This window comes from Onychomys torridus, chromosome 1, assembly GCF_903995425.1.
Source record: "Onychomys torridus chromosome 1, mOncTor1.1, whole genome shotgun sequence".
In the NCBI taxonomy this organism is placed as follows: Eukaryota; Metazoa; Chordata; class Mammalia; order Rodentia; family Cricetidae; genus Onychomys; species Onychomys torridus.
In genome coordinates this window covers 105,424,164-105,439,195 of record NC_050443.1, presented here as the reverse complement: position 1 = coordinate 105,439,195, position 15,032 = coordinate 105,424,164, and the positions used below count along the sequence as shown (strand labels likewise).

The following is a 15,032-nucleotide window of genomic DNA, read 5'->3' as shown; positions in this document are numbered from 1 at the left end:
GGTGGTAATATAGCTCAGTGGTGGAACTTTTGCTTAATAAAGAGTAGAGGTTATCAAAGAATAAACATCATCTCTGACAGGGAGAAAAAGACAGGCTAAGATCTGAAGGGAATAGCTGGAACTTTCTGTTCCTGGCTATTTAATTTTGTGCTGTTGAGTTTACTCTTTGGTGCTAGATACAATCCCTAGCACCAAAACCCAAATTAAACATCCTCCGAGAAAGTAAGACATTAAAATTTCTGTTTTACAAACTGGAGTACACACCCACAAAAGAGGAGTCTATCCAAATGTGACTTAGCCCGATATACTACGCTTTGTAACAACACTACAAGGAAAAAATTTCCAGTTCCTTTGTGAGAGTAAAACTTACCAGATAGAAAGGGGAACGAGGTGGTGGTGGGGGCTGGCGTCGAGGCCGGGGCCCACTGAACGAGGTAGCAGTGGGAATAGGGCTGGGAGGACCAGATCGCAAAGTCAGCGTCTCGGGCTCATCCTTGGGAACAGACAGCCGGTTTACCATGGTGCCAGGCAAGGAAGCGGCACCAGAGGCCGAAACGACGAGGGAAGATGCATGGGAAAAGGCTGGGGCCTGTGCTAAGGCTGGGGCCAGTGCTAACGTCTGAGCGGCAGATGGACCCAGAGTGGGCACAGGAACTGGGGCAGGGCTCAAGGTCAGTGTCTGCACCGAAGTTGGGACCAGGAGTGAAGCAGATGATGATGCAGGAGCCAAAGTCAGTGTGTGAGCTGGCGCTGGGCCTATTGGAGAACTTGGAGCCAAAGGGGCTGCTGGAGCCAGAGACAGTGTTTGAGTTGGACCCAGTGGTACTCCGGGTGCTAAAGACAGTGTCTGCGCTGGCGCTGGAGTCAATGACAATGTCTGAGTTGGAAAGGACCCCTGAGGGTTCCCTGTTCCCAAAGAATGTGTCTGAGATGGAGACAATCCACCAAGAGTTGCTAAAGTTGGGGCTAGGGTCAATGTCTGAGAAGAAGCCAAGCTTGAGAGAGCTGATGAAGCTGGGGTTGACACCATAGTTTGAGTTGATGAGGAAGCCAACACAGGAGTTGAAGCTGATACCAGTGATGATGAGGGTAAAGGGGTTCCTGGCATTGATGGTGGTGTTGCAGATGGAATCGGAGTCTGTGATGGAGCCAGCAGAGGGACAGAGCCTGGTGACGGAGCCAGAACTGACAGTGGAGCCAGAGGAGGGGTTGGAGAAGGGCCCAGGATTGCTGTCTGTGAAGCCGCCATAGGAGTCAGAGAGGTGGATAAAGCCTGAGATGTAGTGGGTGCTGGAGCCAGAAGGGAAGCCTGAGCTGGAGCTGAACTTGGTGATACTGGGAAAGGACTGGTCAGAGCTGAAGCTGGCAGCAGGACAGGTGAGCATGCTGGGGCCACAGCTGAGTTCAATCCTGGAACATGTGAAGAGGTGGTAGCCAGCAACAGAGAGTGACCAGATGTCTGAGGTGGGGACAGGGCTGGAGTAGTAGCCAAACCCAGGGCCAAGGCTGACACTGATGGGGAAACCCCAGCTGACGCCAAAGGTGGTCCAGAGCCTGCCGAGACGACAGCCAGTGCTGGAGCCACACTGGTCAACAGAGCTGGACCTAAATCTGAAACAGGCAAGGGTGCTGTGATGGGGATGGTCAGTGGAGCAGAGCCTGGGGCAGGAAGTGTGGTAGGGACAGAGATGGGAAGTGAGGATGACACAGGGACTGAGACTGTAGAGGACACAGGACTAGCAAGGGGAGAGGAATTGTGAGGAACTGTCATCGGAGAAGAGGCTGGCCCAGGGAGTGAGGATGTCATGTGCAGAGAAGGAGAGATGGTCATGGGAGCAGCTCCAGGTGCCGATGCTGTGGAGACACAGAGGACAAGTTAGCTTCATGAAGAATTATTTTTCTGCTTCTCCTACTACCTGTCCCAACCCTTCCACTAAACCACAAGTAAGGTGGTTTAGCCTTTCTTTCTCTAAGATTCTGACAAATGTATCTTAAGTAGGTCAAGAAGACTCATAGTAAATATGCTAATAAAGGGATCTTTTGTGACTAAGAAACCTTAAGGGCTATCAATGTCTCATTCATTTCTGATAAAAATTCCTGGCCTCAGCCATTATTAACTCACCACTGACTTCAGGCGAAGGACTGTGGACCAGCTTGAGGAGGGGCCTCACTAGAGTGGGTGTTGGTACAGGGGTACGAGTAGTACCCAGAGTGGGTGTGGTTAGACGGTTAGGAGTTAATGTAGGGCGTGATGTCAACACAGCTGGAAGCCCAGAACTTGAAGGCCGAGGTGCAGGTGCCAGTGGTGGAACAGGAGTCAGTCCATCCCGAGGGGCTTGTCTTACTACAATCTTCACCACACCGGTGTTGTTCACCATGGATGATGGCACTGCAACAGGAAGCCACATTGAGAGGAAGGTAAGAAACAAAGAGATCCAAAGGATGCAAAAAGTCCAGGGGAAAGAAAAAGTGGCAGACAGATACTGGAGATATTGGCAGGAGAGACAACACTGAGGGAAGGCTAGACACACAGTTGGCCCAGGACACGCCTGAAAGGACCAAGGCCAGGTAAGGGCTGAGTAAATACAAAGGCCAAGAGCCTCACCCTGGTTAGCAGCAAGCGGAAGGCTGAGGCCAGTGGGGGCAGGGGTGGTGCTGGGGGTCGAAGAAGGCAGCACAGAGACAGGGGTGGGGCCAGGGGTCGGGGCCACGGCCTGGATGAGGGCCACATGGGCAGGCTGGCTGATGAGGTGGTGCTGCCCCCCTGCTGACACCAGGTGCACCACATTCCCTGGGTTAAGGGGAAAGAGAGAAAGAGAGAAAGAAAAAAAAGAAAGAAGCACCTATCAGCCTGAGGGCAGAGGCAAGAGCAAGAGCAAGAATAGGCAAGAGCTAACAGCTCTAGAATTCTCCTCTCCTGTTTTTAGCAAAGACCCTTCCAACCACTCCCTCTGGCCCTACCCACCAAAGCTAAGGAACATAAAGGCTGACATCTAAAGAGTCACACAAACAAAGACAGAGTCAAGAGGAAAAAGGCAGGACAGGGGGTGGGTTTTACCTACTTTGCAGCGGGCGGGGCTGCCCCACAGCCAGCTGGCGCACCTGGGCACCAGTCAAAGTCAATTTGTTGCCCTGGATTTGGAAGGTGAGGGGTTTGCTTCCCCCAGCACTCGTTACTGGACGTTGTGCCAAGGAGGCCAACTGCCCGATGCTGACCACTTCTCCAGCTACAAACAGAGAAAGCCTTATGCATACAGGGCTCATGCTGTCCAAAAGCCCATCCATCTCAGACCCCCACAAAGCACCTATCTTCCTGAGTCTAAACCTTCCTCATAATTTATCACACTCAAGAAACTAAGCCTCCTCTGGGAGCCTTTGTGTCCAGTGCCATTTGTCTGTGATCTCCTTCACACTCTCCAATGGCTTGCTACTAGGTAAACATTTCTTGCTCTGTACTATCTTTTTACCCTAATTTATTTTTCTTACGATTTTGCATCCAAGAGATGAAACTCAGGGCCTTATACATGCTGGGTAAGTAATTACCACTGAATTACACCACCATCCTCCAAATACTTACCTTGCTGAGCTTACCACTATTTACTCATCTATGGGCCCTATAGAATAAACTGTGAATTCCTTGACATCTCTTATTTATGATTTACCATTATTGAGCGAAACACCTAATGTGCACTAGCTGCCTAGAACTTGGTTTCCATGCTCTACTTTTCCTATAGCTCTCTGGCATGTAGCTTTTTTACCCGAAGACCCTCAACACATAGGCCTGTTAACTTACAGGGCAGACGAGCCTGCATTTCAGGAGATAAGATGAGGCGCTGTGGTGTGGAATTCGGAGCTGGCACTGCTGTAGTGGGAACAGTTGCTATGGTGGTGGAGGTGGTGGTAGCAGCAGTAGAGAAAGTGTAGCCTGGAGGCACTGTGAGGGGCTTCAACAGGCTAGAGGAGCCTGGAGGTGGAGCTGGGCTCAGGCGAACTGGGGCAGGTGGGGCTGGCTTCAGTGACAGGGTTGGTGTGGGAGGCCGGGAGGTCCCACTCATGACTCCCATGGGGGATGGCAACACTGCAGAACAAACATCTGTCAGATACATCTTGACAAACGCCTTAGCTGGGCTGCAAAAGCCTCCATACTACCACTCCTTCTAGCCTACTGAACATTATGCTCCCTAATCCTTGAACTCTTAATTTCACTACTTTGTACCCAGAAGTAATCCCATTACACTTGGTTTCATTTTAACTCACCCTGGGGGAGAGGACCAGTATTTGGCTGCAAGGGAGACAAGAGAACAGGTCCAGGCGGCCGGGATGTAGGAACAACTGGGGCTCCCGCAGGCGAAGCTGACACCATGAGTGGTGCTGGCAGCACTGGGGGGACTGGACCAAGGGTGGGCTGGGCTAAGACCTCAGGACCTGGAGGGGGGCGGACTGGGACAGGGCCAAGGGGTGCCCGTGGGCTGTTCACCACCACCACTGTACGGCCTTCTTGCTTGGGCACTGGCTGCAACATCCTATTAGGAAAAATTAAAGGGTTAAGTAGACACAGAAGGAAAATAAGTAACAAAAGAAATTAAGAGAAGGCAGGAAGATTACATTAAAAAAAAAAAAAAAAAAAAAAAAGCAGAGGAAAGAAGAGAGATCCCCTTAAGGAGAAAGTGGTGCAGAGAACCAGAGACAACCATAAAGTACCAAGAGAACAAAACCAGCAGCAACACAGGAGTCCTCCTCTCAGAGCTCTCTCCGTTATTTGCTCCCTCAAGCCCTTTCCAGCAAGCGCACTCTGAAACAACCTGTATGAACTAACCTAGCTTACAAATCTCTCTATTTCAGTTCCTCCTTTTCTTTCAAGAAACTCATCCCCTTATTCCTTAATGCACGTACCTGTTGACTTTCATCTTGACTGGCTTGGGACGAGGTGGGGGATCAGGAGCTGTAGCTACTTCTAACAGAATGCGGCGGGAAAGACGGTGGCGGGGTAAAAATGTGTCAGCCTCATATCGAGAGACTCTACCCTCCAGGCCAATAAGATCAAACCGACCCATGTCAATTCGCTGCCACAAGAAGAAACACAAGGTATGTTATCAATGGAACCATTTTGGTAATAATGTCTTGGATATGACATCAAAAATAAAGGTTAACAAAAGAAAACTGACAAACTGGAGCTTAATAACAAACCAACTGGTTTTATAAAAAAAAAAAAAAATCAGCAATGTCTTGGATATGCACACATTTCCAATGACATAAAAATGATCAATAAGCACATGAAAAGATGCTGAGGATAATCATTAGAGAAATGCAAATCAAAACTACAATGAAATAATAAATTCACATATTAACATAGCTATTAATTTAAAAAACCCTTTGGAAAGGATGTGAACATAAGTACTGCAACATTACTGATAGAAATGTATAATATAGCAGCAGCTATATTAGAAACAGAATTACCACATGATGTAGCAACTTTTTTTTTTTTTTAAACTGGCATTATTTGTTTATTTTTTTCTTCTCTCTCCCTCTCTCTCTCTTTTGGTTTTTCAAGACAGGGTTTCTCTGTATAACAGCCCAGGCTACCCTGGAACTCCATTTCTAGACCAGGTTGGCCTCAAACTCACAGAGATCCACCTACTTCTGCCTCCCAAGTGCTGAGATTAAAGATATGCACTACCGCTGCCTAGAACAACTTCATTTTTGAGCATAGATTCAAAATAGGAAGAAGGGACTCAAACAGAGTATCTATACATTTATAGCAGCATTAGTCATAAAAGCAGAAAGGTGGGCTGGGTATGGCAGCACATGCCTGTAACCCCTGCATTTGGGAGGCTGAGGCAGAAAGATCTTGGGTTCAAGGATGACCTGGACATAGCAACACCCTGTCTCAAACAAATTTTAAAAAGTAAATTTATTCATTCAAAAGGCAAAGCAGACGACCTCTGAGAGATAACTAAATAAAATGTAGCATTATCCACACAATGAAATTATTATTTACTCTTAAAAAGAAATCTGTCTGAGAAGAGCATCTGAAACCCTGGTTTGGCTTTGGCTTCTCCAACAAAAACTCTCACCTGGAATTCCTTGATTTCCACCCCGCTGGCCAGCCCTATAAAATCTCCCAGGCTGCTAGCCCCCACAGTGAGCCAAATTCTTCAAAGTCAAAGTAAGGCTAACATATATTCTGGAAGAGAAGTGAGGAAGTGAAGTGGACAAAACCGTGGGCCTCGAGAGTTCTAGTTTCTGTCGCCTCCCCTAAGCAGGACAGATAACCGTGTGGAAAAGGAATCCTGTAAACCTACTAGCCATGCAGTGAGAGGGCACTTAATTCCACTGCAAGGGACATTAACTAATGTCCCTTCTTGGGAAATTGCTGACCCTGGCCTCTAAGCTACAAAGGGAAACCAGCTTTTGTTTTGCCTTCTCCCCGGGGAGAAAAGAGGGAGGTGAAAGAGGGCTAGGCAGAGCTGCTCCAGGTCTCTCAACGAGTCAGTCCATGGAGCACACTTAAATGTATGAGATGAAAAGCTATTATTAAGGTTCACATCCAAAATGGCTCCAGGATTCTGATGGAAGTCCCAGGAGTAACTCTGCTGCTTTCACTCAGTGGTTCACTCTGAACTAGGGACTCACGGGTGATCTGACAGCCTGCCACATTTCCCAGGCTATTTGTAAATATGAAAGCCAGTATCACTTTGCTGGAGCTCAGACTCTAGGCTTTTTTTTTGCACTTCAAGAAAAGAGTAAAGGAGCCGGGTGGTGGTGGTGCACACCTTTAATCCCAACACTCAGGAAGCAGAGGCAGGCAGATCTAGGCTGGAGAGGCCAGTCTAGGCTACAGAGTGAGTTCCAAGAAAGGGCACCAAAGCTACACAGAGAAAGAAAAGAAAAGAAAAGAAAAGAAAAACAAAAAAGAACAGTAAAAGAAGAACATCTCCAAGGAGCTACTTCTCTCCCTCGCCTCTATCTAGTTCACATTTGAGAATGTAAATACATGTTAAAGTGTTTTGTGGTGATCTTTTCTCTATTCTCGTTAACCACAGCCTATTATCAACATCTTATTTGGGGGAGGAGGTGTGGTGTTATATGTAAAATGTTATTTATACTGCTACTAAACACTGGAATTACAAACTATGCCACTATGATCTGACTTATAAAAATACCCCCACTTTTTTTGGTATTGCGAGCAGGGTATCAAAGTCTCAGGTACTGCAAGGGCTAGGCTAAATCTATATGATTGAGGATGCATTTGAATTTTTTAATCCTCTAACTTTCACACCTCAAAAGTATGGTCCACCGTGTGCCAGTTGATGTTGTGATGGGGACTGAACTCCTTGCTTTGTGCATGCTAAGCAAACATACTCTCAATTGAGCTATATCCCAGGCCTAACATTCTCTTTTAAGAAGGTATATTAACTTCAAAAATGGGCTGGAGGAGGATTTTTTTAACATATGCTACAGTGTGGATAAACAAGTACTTTATGACTTTATTTCATTAAGTACTCAGAATAGTAACAGAGTAGAATGGTAGATGTCAGGCAATGGGGGAAAAGAAAAAGTTGTTCAATAGGTACAGTGTTTCAGTTTCAGAAAACAAAAGCAGTTCTGATGATGGGTGGTGGAGATGACTGTACAACATAAAAGCCCTTGATGTTATTGAAGTTTAGACTTAAAACAGGTTAAAATGAGAATTTTGTTGACTATATATTTCACTATCATAAAATTAAGGGACTCAGGTTCATGGCACAAGTCTGTAATCCCAGCATTTACAAGGTGGAAGCAGAAAGATTGGAAGTTTGAGGTTATCCTGGAATAGGTGAGACCCTGTCTCAAAAGGTGGGACGAGCAAGCCTGGGTGCATGCTTTTGATCTCAGTATTGAGGAGGCAGAGGCAGGAGGATGTCTCTTCACCGTGGTCTATATAGTGAGTTCCAAAGATACATAGTAAAAAACTGTTTCAACAACAACAACAAGGTGGAAGGAATAAGAAAAAATTGCATTTACCAAATAATAATAGAGATGCCAGACGTTTTCAAAAAATTTAAACTTGATTCTCAGGCACACTGCCTATAACCCCAGCTTTTATGGACAAGGAAGCTTAGGCTAATAATTAACTTGCCAAAGGTCACATGACTAGAAAATAATGAAGCTAGGAAAATAGTATTGAGTTGATGAAATAAAGAAATAATAAATATGCAAAAAGTCAGACCCTAACGAAGAGGCAGGAAGGAGGTTTGGATAAGAAAACACTAACCTTAGGGAAAACTACATACCTGGAGTGGGTGGACATCAGTGGCCCTTAGCACCAGAGAAGCAGTGCTAAAGCAGATGCCTGGGGTGATGAAAGGGGAGGTAACAGGTCGAGGGTCAAATAGATTTGGATGATTGCAGACTTTCCGCAACTGCATCAAAATGTTGATGACACTCATGAAATGGCCTGTAGCTAGTGTCTCCTTAGTTCTGGGGAAGAAAGGAAGGAAAAATAAATAAGGGACATTCTAACAGCTACCTGGGTTCTAACCCAGAGGATCAGGGTCTACCCTCAGTCCCCCCTTACGTGGTCTGTGCCATGAAGTCATCATAGAGACAGCGTTGGCGCTTGGAAAGCCGGCATCGAATAACATGCTCATACTTTTTGGGCATCTGCTTCTCAACATCCACCTTAACTCGGCGTAGTAAAAATGGTCGCAGGACCTAAAGGCAAATAAGCAGGGTGCTAACCAAAGAGTGGGCACTAAGCTCCCCAAAGTCCATCTAGATGGGTCCTAGCCCCAGAATAGGCAGAGTACTGGCTTAATCCACCAGCAAACTGTCATTAGGCATGTCAGATACCAATTATACACAGATACAACTCTTCCTTTCATGTAACTCACTGTTTACAGAGAAGATAAACACAAAGATAATTATACCACAACATATAAGAGCAAACTAACTTGAGAAATAACTCAAATTACACTAGGAAGAGTGACTATTTGCTACATGATTGCAAAAGTAAGTCAGGCATGATTGCCTGTGTGACTATAATCCTTGCGCTTTGGAAGAGTGAAGCAAGCAAATTACTTGGACCCAGGAATGCAAGACCACTCTGAGCAACTTAGTGAAATCCTTACCAAAGGAGTAAAATAAATAAACAAATAAATAAATATCCAGGAGAGAAACTGAGTAAAACTTGTAGCTCTGTACAATATACAGCTCAGTGAAAGAGAGTACTCTTAACATGCCTAAGGCCCTCGACTCAAAATTGCCAATGTTTTAGGGGAAAAAAGGTGGCCTTGACAGTCTAGAATTCTAGAGGCAAGTAAATATCTGTAATCACTGGGTAGAAAAGAGCAAAGGTTGGGGCTGGAGAGATGGCTCAGAGGTTAAGAACACCAGCTGTTCTTCCAGAGGTCCTGAGTTCAATTCCCAGCACCCACATGGTAGCTTACAACCATCTGTAATGAGATCTGGCACCCTCTTCTAGCCTACAGGGATGCATGCAAACAGAACACTGTATACATAATAAATAAATAAATCTTAAAAAAAAAAAAAAAAAAAAAAGAGCAAAGACAGGCTGATTTCTGTGAGTTCAAAGTCAGCCTAATGTACATATGCAGTTATAGGACAGCCAGGGCTATGTAGAAAGCCTGTCTCAAAAAAAAAAAAAAAAAAAAAAATTGCTGGGCAGTAGTGACACTTGCTTTTAATCCAAGCACTCAGGAGCCAGAGGCAGGAGGATCTTTTGTGAGTTCAAGGCCAGCGAGTTAGGATGGCTAGGGCTACACAGAGAAACCCTGTTTTGAAAAACAAAACAAAAAGCTACACAGAGAAACCCTGTTTTGAAAAACAAAACAAAAAAAAAAAAAAAAAAAAAAAAAAAACAAATCTCATAGGATATAATCTTCAATATATCAATGAAGGTAAGAGTACTAGTTTTGAAGGGTATTGTGGTGCACACCTTTTGAGTTCCTGGACATCCAGGGCTACTCAGAGAAACTGTTTGGAAAAACCAAACCAACGCAACAAAACTTTCCTGGTTTCTAACTTGGTTTTGTAAAAAGATGGTATAACTGACCAAGATAAAATGATAATACCAGAAATATGTGCTGACAACAGAATGAATTCAAGAGAAACTATCAATTAAGAGAAATTATCAATTAAAGACCCTATATACAGCTGGGTATGATGGTACTTGCTTTTAATCCTAATACTTGGGAGGCAGAGGCAGGAAGATCTCTGAATTCCAGGCCAGCCTGGTCTACAGAGCTAGTTCCAGAACACCTTAGGGCTGCTACACAGAGAAACACTGTCTCAAAAAAAAAAAAAAAAAAAAAAAAAAAATCAAGAAATATCCTTTATATTACCTACCCACTCAGGACTGAGTAACCTTAAGTTTAAGCTTTGGCTCCATATCAAGATCCTGTTTTCATGGGGTTGGGGATTTAGCTCAGTGGTAGAGCGCTAGGTCCTGGGTTTGATCCTCAGCTCCACAAAAAAAAAAAAAAAAAAAAAAAAAAAAAAATCCTGTTTCCATTAAAGGGGGATGGGGGTAATGTTTGCACACACCTTTAATCGCAGCACTCAGGAAGCAGAGGCTGATGGATCACTGTGCGTTCAAGGCCAATCTGTTCTATATAGCAAGTTCTAGACCAGCCAGAGATACACAGACTGTTTCAAAAGGAAAAAAGGGAGGGAAAGCAAGCAAAATATGGCTTAGTGGTTGAGAAAATGTACTGCTCTTGCAGTCTACTGGAGTTAGGTTCAGAGTATCCACACTGGGTGGCTCACAACCACTGACATGTGCCGGGAGGTTCCAAACATTCTGGCCTCTGAAGGCACCAGCTCATAACTGAGTAAGATCATATTCTCATTCATTTTCTCCACCCCCCCATATACACATGCCCAAAAAAACAAAACACAACTTAAAAAAAAAAAAAAAGCCATCATTTTATGTGTGCATGGGTGTTTTGGCTGCAAATATATATGGGTACATGTATGCCTGGTGTCCACAGATCATAGATACCCTGGGACCTGAGTTAAAGATGATTGTGAACCATCATGAACCTGGGTCCCATCAAAGAGCTGCCTGTGCTCTTAATAACTGAGACATCTCTCTAGCATCCCATTATTCTTTTGTTTTTTCTTTTCTTTTTCTCTCTCTCTATCTCTCTCTCTCTTTTTTTTTTTTTTTTGGAGACAGGGTCTCACTATGTATGTAGCCCTGGCTGTCCTGGAACTCACTATGTAGACCAGGCTGCCCTTGAACTGACAGAGATCTATCTACCACTTGATAGAACTATCTGCCTTCTGAGTGCTGGGATTAAAAAGCATGTGCTACTATGCCAAGCTATTTTTCTTAAATCTATTTTTATTGTTTGCGGAGACAGGGTTTCTCTATACAGGCCTGGTTACCTTGGAACTTACTATGTACACCAGAGATCCACCTGCCTCTGCTTCCAAAGTGCTGGTACTAAAGGTGTGTCATTTAAAAAAAAAAAAAAAAAGTTTGTCTGTTTAAAAAACAAAACAGCTGGGTGTGATGTCACCCACCTTTCACCCCAGCATTAAGGAGGAAGAAGCAGGCAGATCTCTGTGAACTTCAGGCCAGCCATCACTAAATATTGAGACCATGTTTCAAAAGCAAAAAACAGTTAATTGGACTGGAGAGATGGCTCAGAGGTTAAGAGCACTGGCTGCTCTTCCAGAGGTCCTGAGTTCAATTCCCAGCAACCACATGGTGATGCACAACATCTATAGTGGGATCTGATGCCCTCCTCTGGAATAAAGGCATACATATAAACATAAAATAAATATTTTTAAAAAAGAAATAAAAGCAGCTAGTGAAAAACAGAATGGAAGTCAAGTCATCTAGAAACTTAAGCAATTATGAACACAAATGGAAGAGTTATTATCACACAGGCAATAGTCAATGCTTTGGGAATGAGTATGCTTGTGAAATACACAGATTGAAAGGATAAAACAGTCAGAACAAAGGAGGAGGAATTACTTTGTGTTTAGTGCATACTGCTCTCACAGAGGACTGAAGTTCAGTTCCTAGCACCGTCGTTATGGGGTTTACAACTACCTGTAACTTCAGCTCCAGGACATTTGATGCTGCTTTCTGGCCTCCATGAGCATATACACATGCACAAACACACATATGCACATAAAATAAAAATAAGTTGTCTGGAGGTGATGGCACATGCCATTAATCCCAGCACTTGGGAGGCAGAGGCCATCCTGATCTACAGAGCAAATTCCAATATAGCCAGGGCTATGCAGAGAAATCCTGTCTTGAAAAACCAAAAGAAAAAAAGAAAAGAAGCGGCGGCGGACGGGAGGGGGGTAGGGTTTGCAGAATATTGAAATATAACTGTTAAAAAGCTGTAAGAACCAGAGACAAACTCCACCCTAAAGAAAGAGCCATGAGATAGAGTTCAGTGATAGATTATTTGCCTAGCATGTGCAACAAGGCCCTAGATTTAAGTTCCAGTACCACAAAAGGTGTAGTGGCACATGTCTTTAATCTCAGTGCTCAGGAGGCAGAGGCAGATGCAGCTCTGTGAATTGAAAGTCAGCCCACCTAGTCTACATATGGAGTTCCAAGACAATCAGGGCTACATGAAGAGACCCTGTCTCAACAAACAAACAAACCCCAACAAAACACATTAATAAGTCTAGAATGGGGCTAGAGATGGCTCAGAGGTTAGGAGCACTGGTTGCTCTTGCAGAGAACCTGCATTCAAGTCTCAGCATCACATGGTGGCTCACAACTGTAACTCATTACCAGAGTATTCACACTCTTCTGACTTCCTTGAACACTAGGCGAAGTGTGTGATAAACATAACATATACATGAAAACACTATACATACCAAAGTAAAAACCTAAAAATTAAGTTTGTTCAGATAAAGAGAAATCATAGCACATTATCAAGACCCAAAGAAAATAAGAAAAAAACATTCCCAAGTACAGAAAACAAAGAGTGACTAATGCATGACTGCTCAGCTTGGCAATGATTATGAACATTACAGCTTGACAACTTAGTTCACCCTAGCACTGACTTGTCCCTCTAAAGCTTTATTAGGTATTGCGCTTAACTTTTACTATTATTAACACCTTTATAAACAATGCAGGCCCTACCTTGTGAAGGCGTTTGACCAGACCTTCATTATATTCTTGGCTTCCCTCAATCATGCCAGTTAGAGGGTTAGAGAACCATTCCTTGAACTCTCGATGAGACTGGAAGACATGTGGCATTAAAAAATGCATCAAGGACCACAGCTCCATGAGGCTATTCTGCAAGGGAGTTCCTGTCAGGAGCAGGCGCCTCTGGCTGTAAAGGGAGAAGGAACCAGGATGTGGACATCTGGAAAATCCCAACTTTCTCACCACCCTAAGACACTTCTTAACCCAGACAGCCACCCCTTCATGAATCTCCACATCTGTCTTTACCTGTTGAAGTTGAGCAGTGACTGCCACCGTTGGGACTTGAAATTCTTGATGTTCTGAGCCTCATCCAGAATGAGATAGCGCCAGTTCTTGCGACGAAAAGCCTGGTGATCCTGTAGCACCAGCTTGTAGGATGTGATACACACATGGAAAGCATTGGGCTTGGTCCATCCCTAAGAGGTCGAAGAGAAAGCAGTATATGAATGTACACATAAGAGGGCGCCAGGTCTCATTACAGATGGCTGTGAGCCACCATGTGGGTGCTGGGAATTGAACTCAGGACCTCTGCAAGAACAGCTGGTGCTCTAACCTCTCCAGCCCTGTAGCATATTAATGAAGGAGGGAAAACAGAAAAAAACAAGGGGGCAGGGGAAGTGCGTTCAAGTACTCAAGAAGAGAGTCGGGTTGGAAGAAATGAAACAGTAGCAGAACGAGAATGGAGCAACAGGGAAATGAGGAATTCACAGAAGAAAGGACCTAAAACTCAAGGACATCAAGGTGACGACGACGACACAGAAGGTCAGACCTGCCGCTTGAGCTTCCTCTCTTTCTGAGCTCCGTAGTAAGTGAGGATTTTAAAGCTGGGACACCAACGTTTCAATTCCATCTCCCAGTTCAACATCACACTGGTAGGAACAATGATTAAATGAGGACCCCAGTTACCTGTTTAGCAAAACAAAAGACATAGTAAGATTATGTGACCCTTGCAGCTCTGTGTAGCCACAACCATCCTGGAACTGGCTACATCTGTGCCACCACCGTCAGGGCACACTCGGAAAAAAATTTTTTAATGTACTATTTTTTTTTTAAAATATTTATTTATTTATTATGTATATACAGTGTTCTGTCTGCATGTATGCCTGCAGTCCAGAAGACGGCACCATATCTCATTACAGATGGTTGTGAGCCACCCACCATGTGGTTGCTGGGAATTGAACTCAGGACCTCTGGAAGAGCAGCCAGTGTTCTTAACCACTGAGCCATCTCTCCAACACACCTTGCAGCTCTGGTTCCTTAAACAAAACCCTGACTAGCATCTTCTAATGCTGCTTAAGACTTCAGCACCGCCGGGCAGTGGTGGCGCATGCCTTTAATCCCAGCACTTGGGAGGCAGAGCCAAGCGGATCTTTGTGAGTTTGAGGCCAGCCTGGTCTACAGCACGAGTTCCAGGAAAGGCGCAAAGCTACACAGAGAAGCCCTGTCTCGAAAAACAAAACAAAAAACAAAAAAAACAACTTCAGCACCTATGCTGTCCTCCTTATATAGTTATTGATAAGACTCAATGAGGCTACCAAGACAGCAGTAAGAGAACAAGTATTTCACTTTCCTACAGATGAAATCACCACTAAATAAGATCCCCTACCAGTAATTAGCCAAGAGGCCCCAAGAAGAATCTACCTTTCTCACAGGCCAAGTGAGCAAGCAAGGAGATGGTCTGGATTGTCTTCCCCAGTCCCATCTCATCTGCAAGAATGCCATTAAGCTTTTTCTCATACATAGTAACCAGCCAGTCAAGGCCAATGTGTTGGTACTCTCGGAGCTGGCCCCGCAGAAGAAGTGGAATAGGTGTCTTCACCTAATACAGAGGAAATTATCACACATG

At 44.5% G+C, this 15,032-nt stretch overlaps 1 protein-coding gene across 6 annotated transcripts in view; it reads right to left on the bottom strand.

Annotated features, from left to right (window-relative positions):
• LOC118587526 (Snf2 related CREBBP activator protein) overlaps window positions 1–15,032 on the bottom strand; it is a 55,774-nt gene that overhangs the window by 19,764 nt on the left and 20,978 nt on the right. For 5 of the 6 annotated variants that reach the window (XM_036193584.1, XM_036193564.1, XM_036193557.1 and 2 more), the window contains 13 exons: window positions 14,828–15,005; window positions 13,956–14,092; window positions 13,433–13,602; window positions 13,121–13,313; window positions 8,558–8,694; window positions 8,274–8,460; window positions 4,894–5,063; window positions 4,258–4,523; window positions 3,794–4,078; window positions 3,063–3,227; window positions 2,606–2,791; window positions 2,123–2,389; window positions 371–1,854 (listed from right to left, as the gene is read on the bottom strand). In XM_036193584.1, coding sequence (XP_036049477.1) covers window positions 371–1,854; window positions 2,123–2,389; window positions 2,606–2,791; window positions 3,063–3,227; window positions 3,794–4,078; window positions 4,258–4,523; window positions 4,894–5,063; window positions 8,274–8,460; window positions 8,558–8,694; window positions 13,121–13,313; window positions 13,433–13,602; window positions 13,956–14,092; window positions 14,828–15,005 — 3,825 coding nt within the window. The remainder of the gene's footprint in view (window positions 1–370; window positions 1,855–2,122; window positions 2,390–2,605; window positions 2,792–3,062; window positions 3,228–3,793; window positions 4,079–4,257; window positions 4,524–4,893; window positions 5,064–8,273; window positions 8,461–8,557; window positions 8,695–13,120; window positions 13,314–13,432; window positions 13,603–13,955; window positions 14,093–14,827; window positions 15,006–15,032) is intronic. The other variant, XM_036193588.1, reaches the window with a different exon arrangement.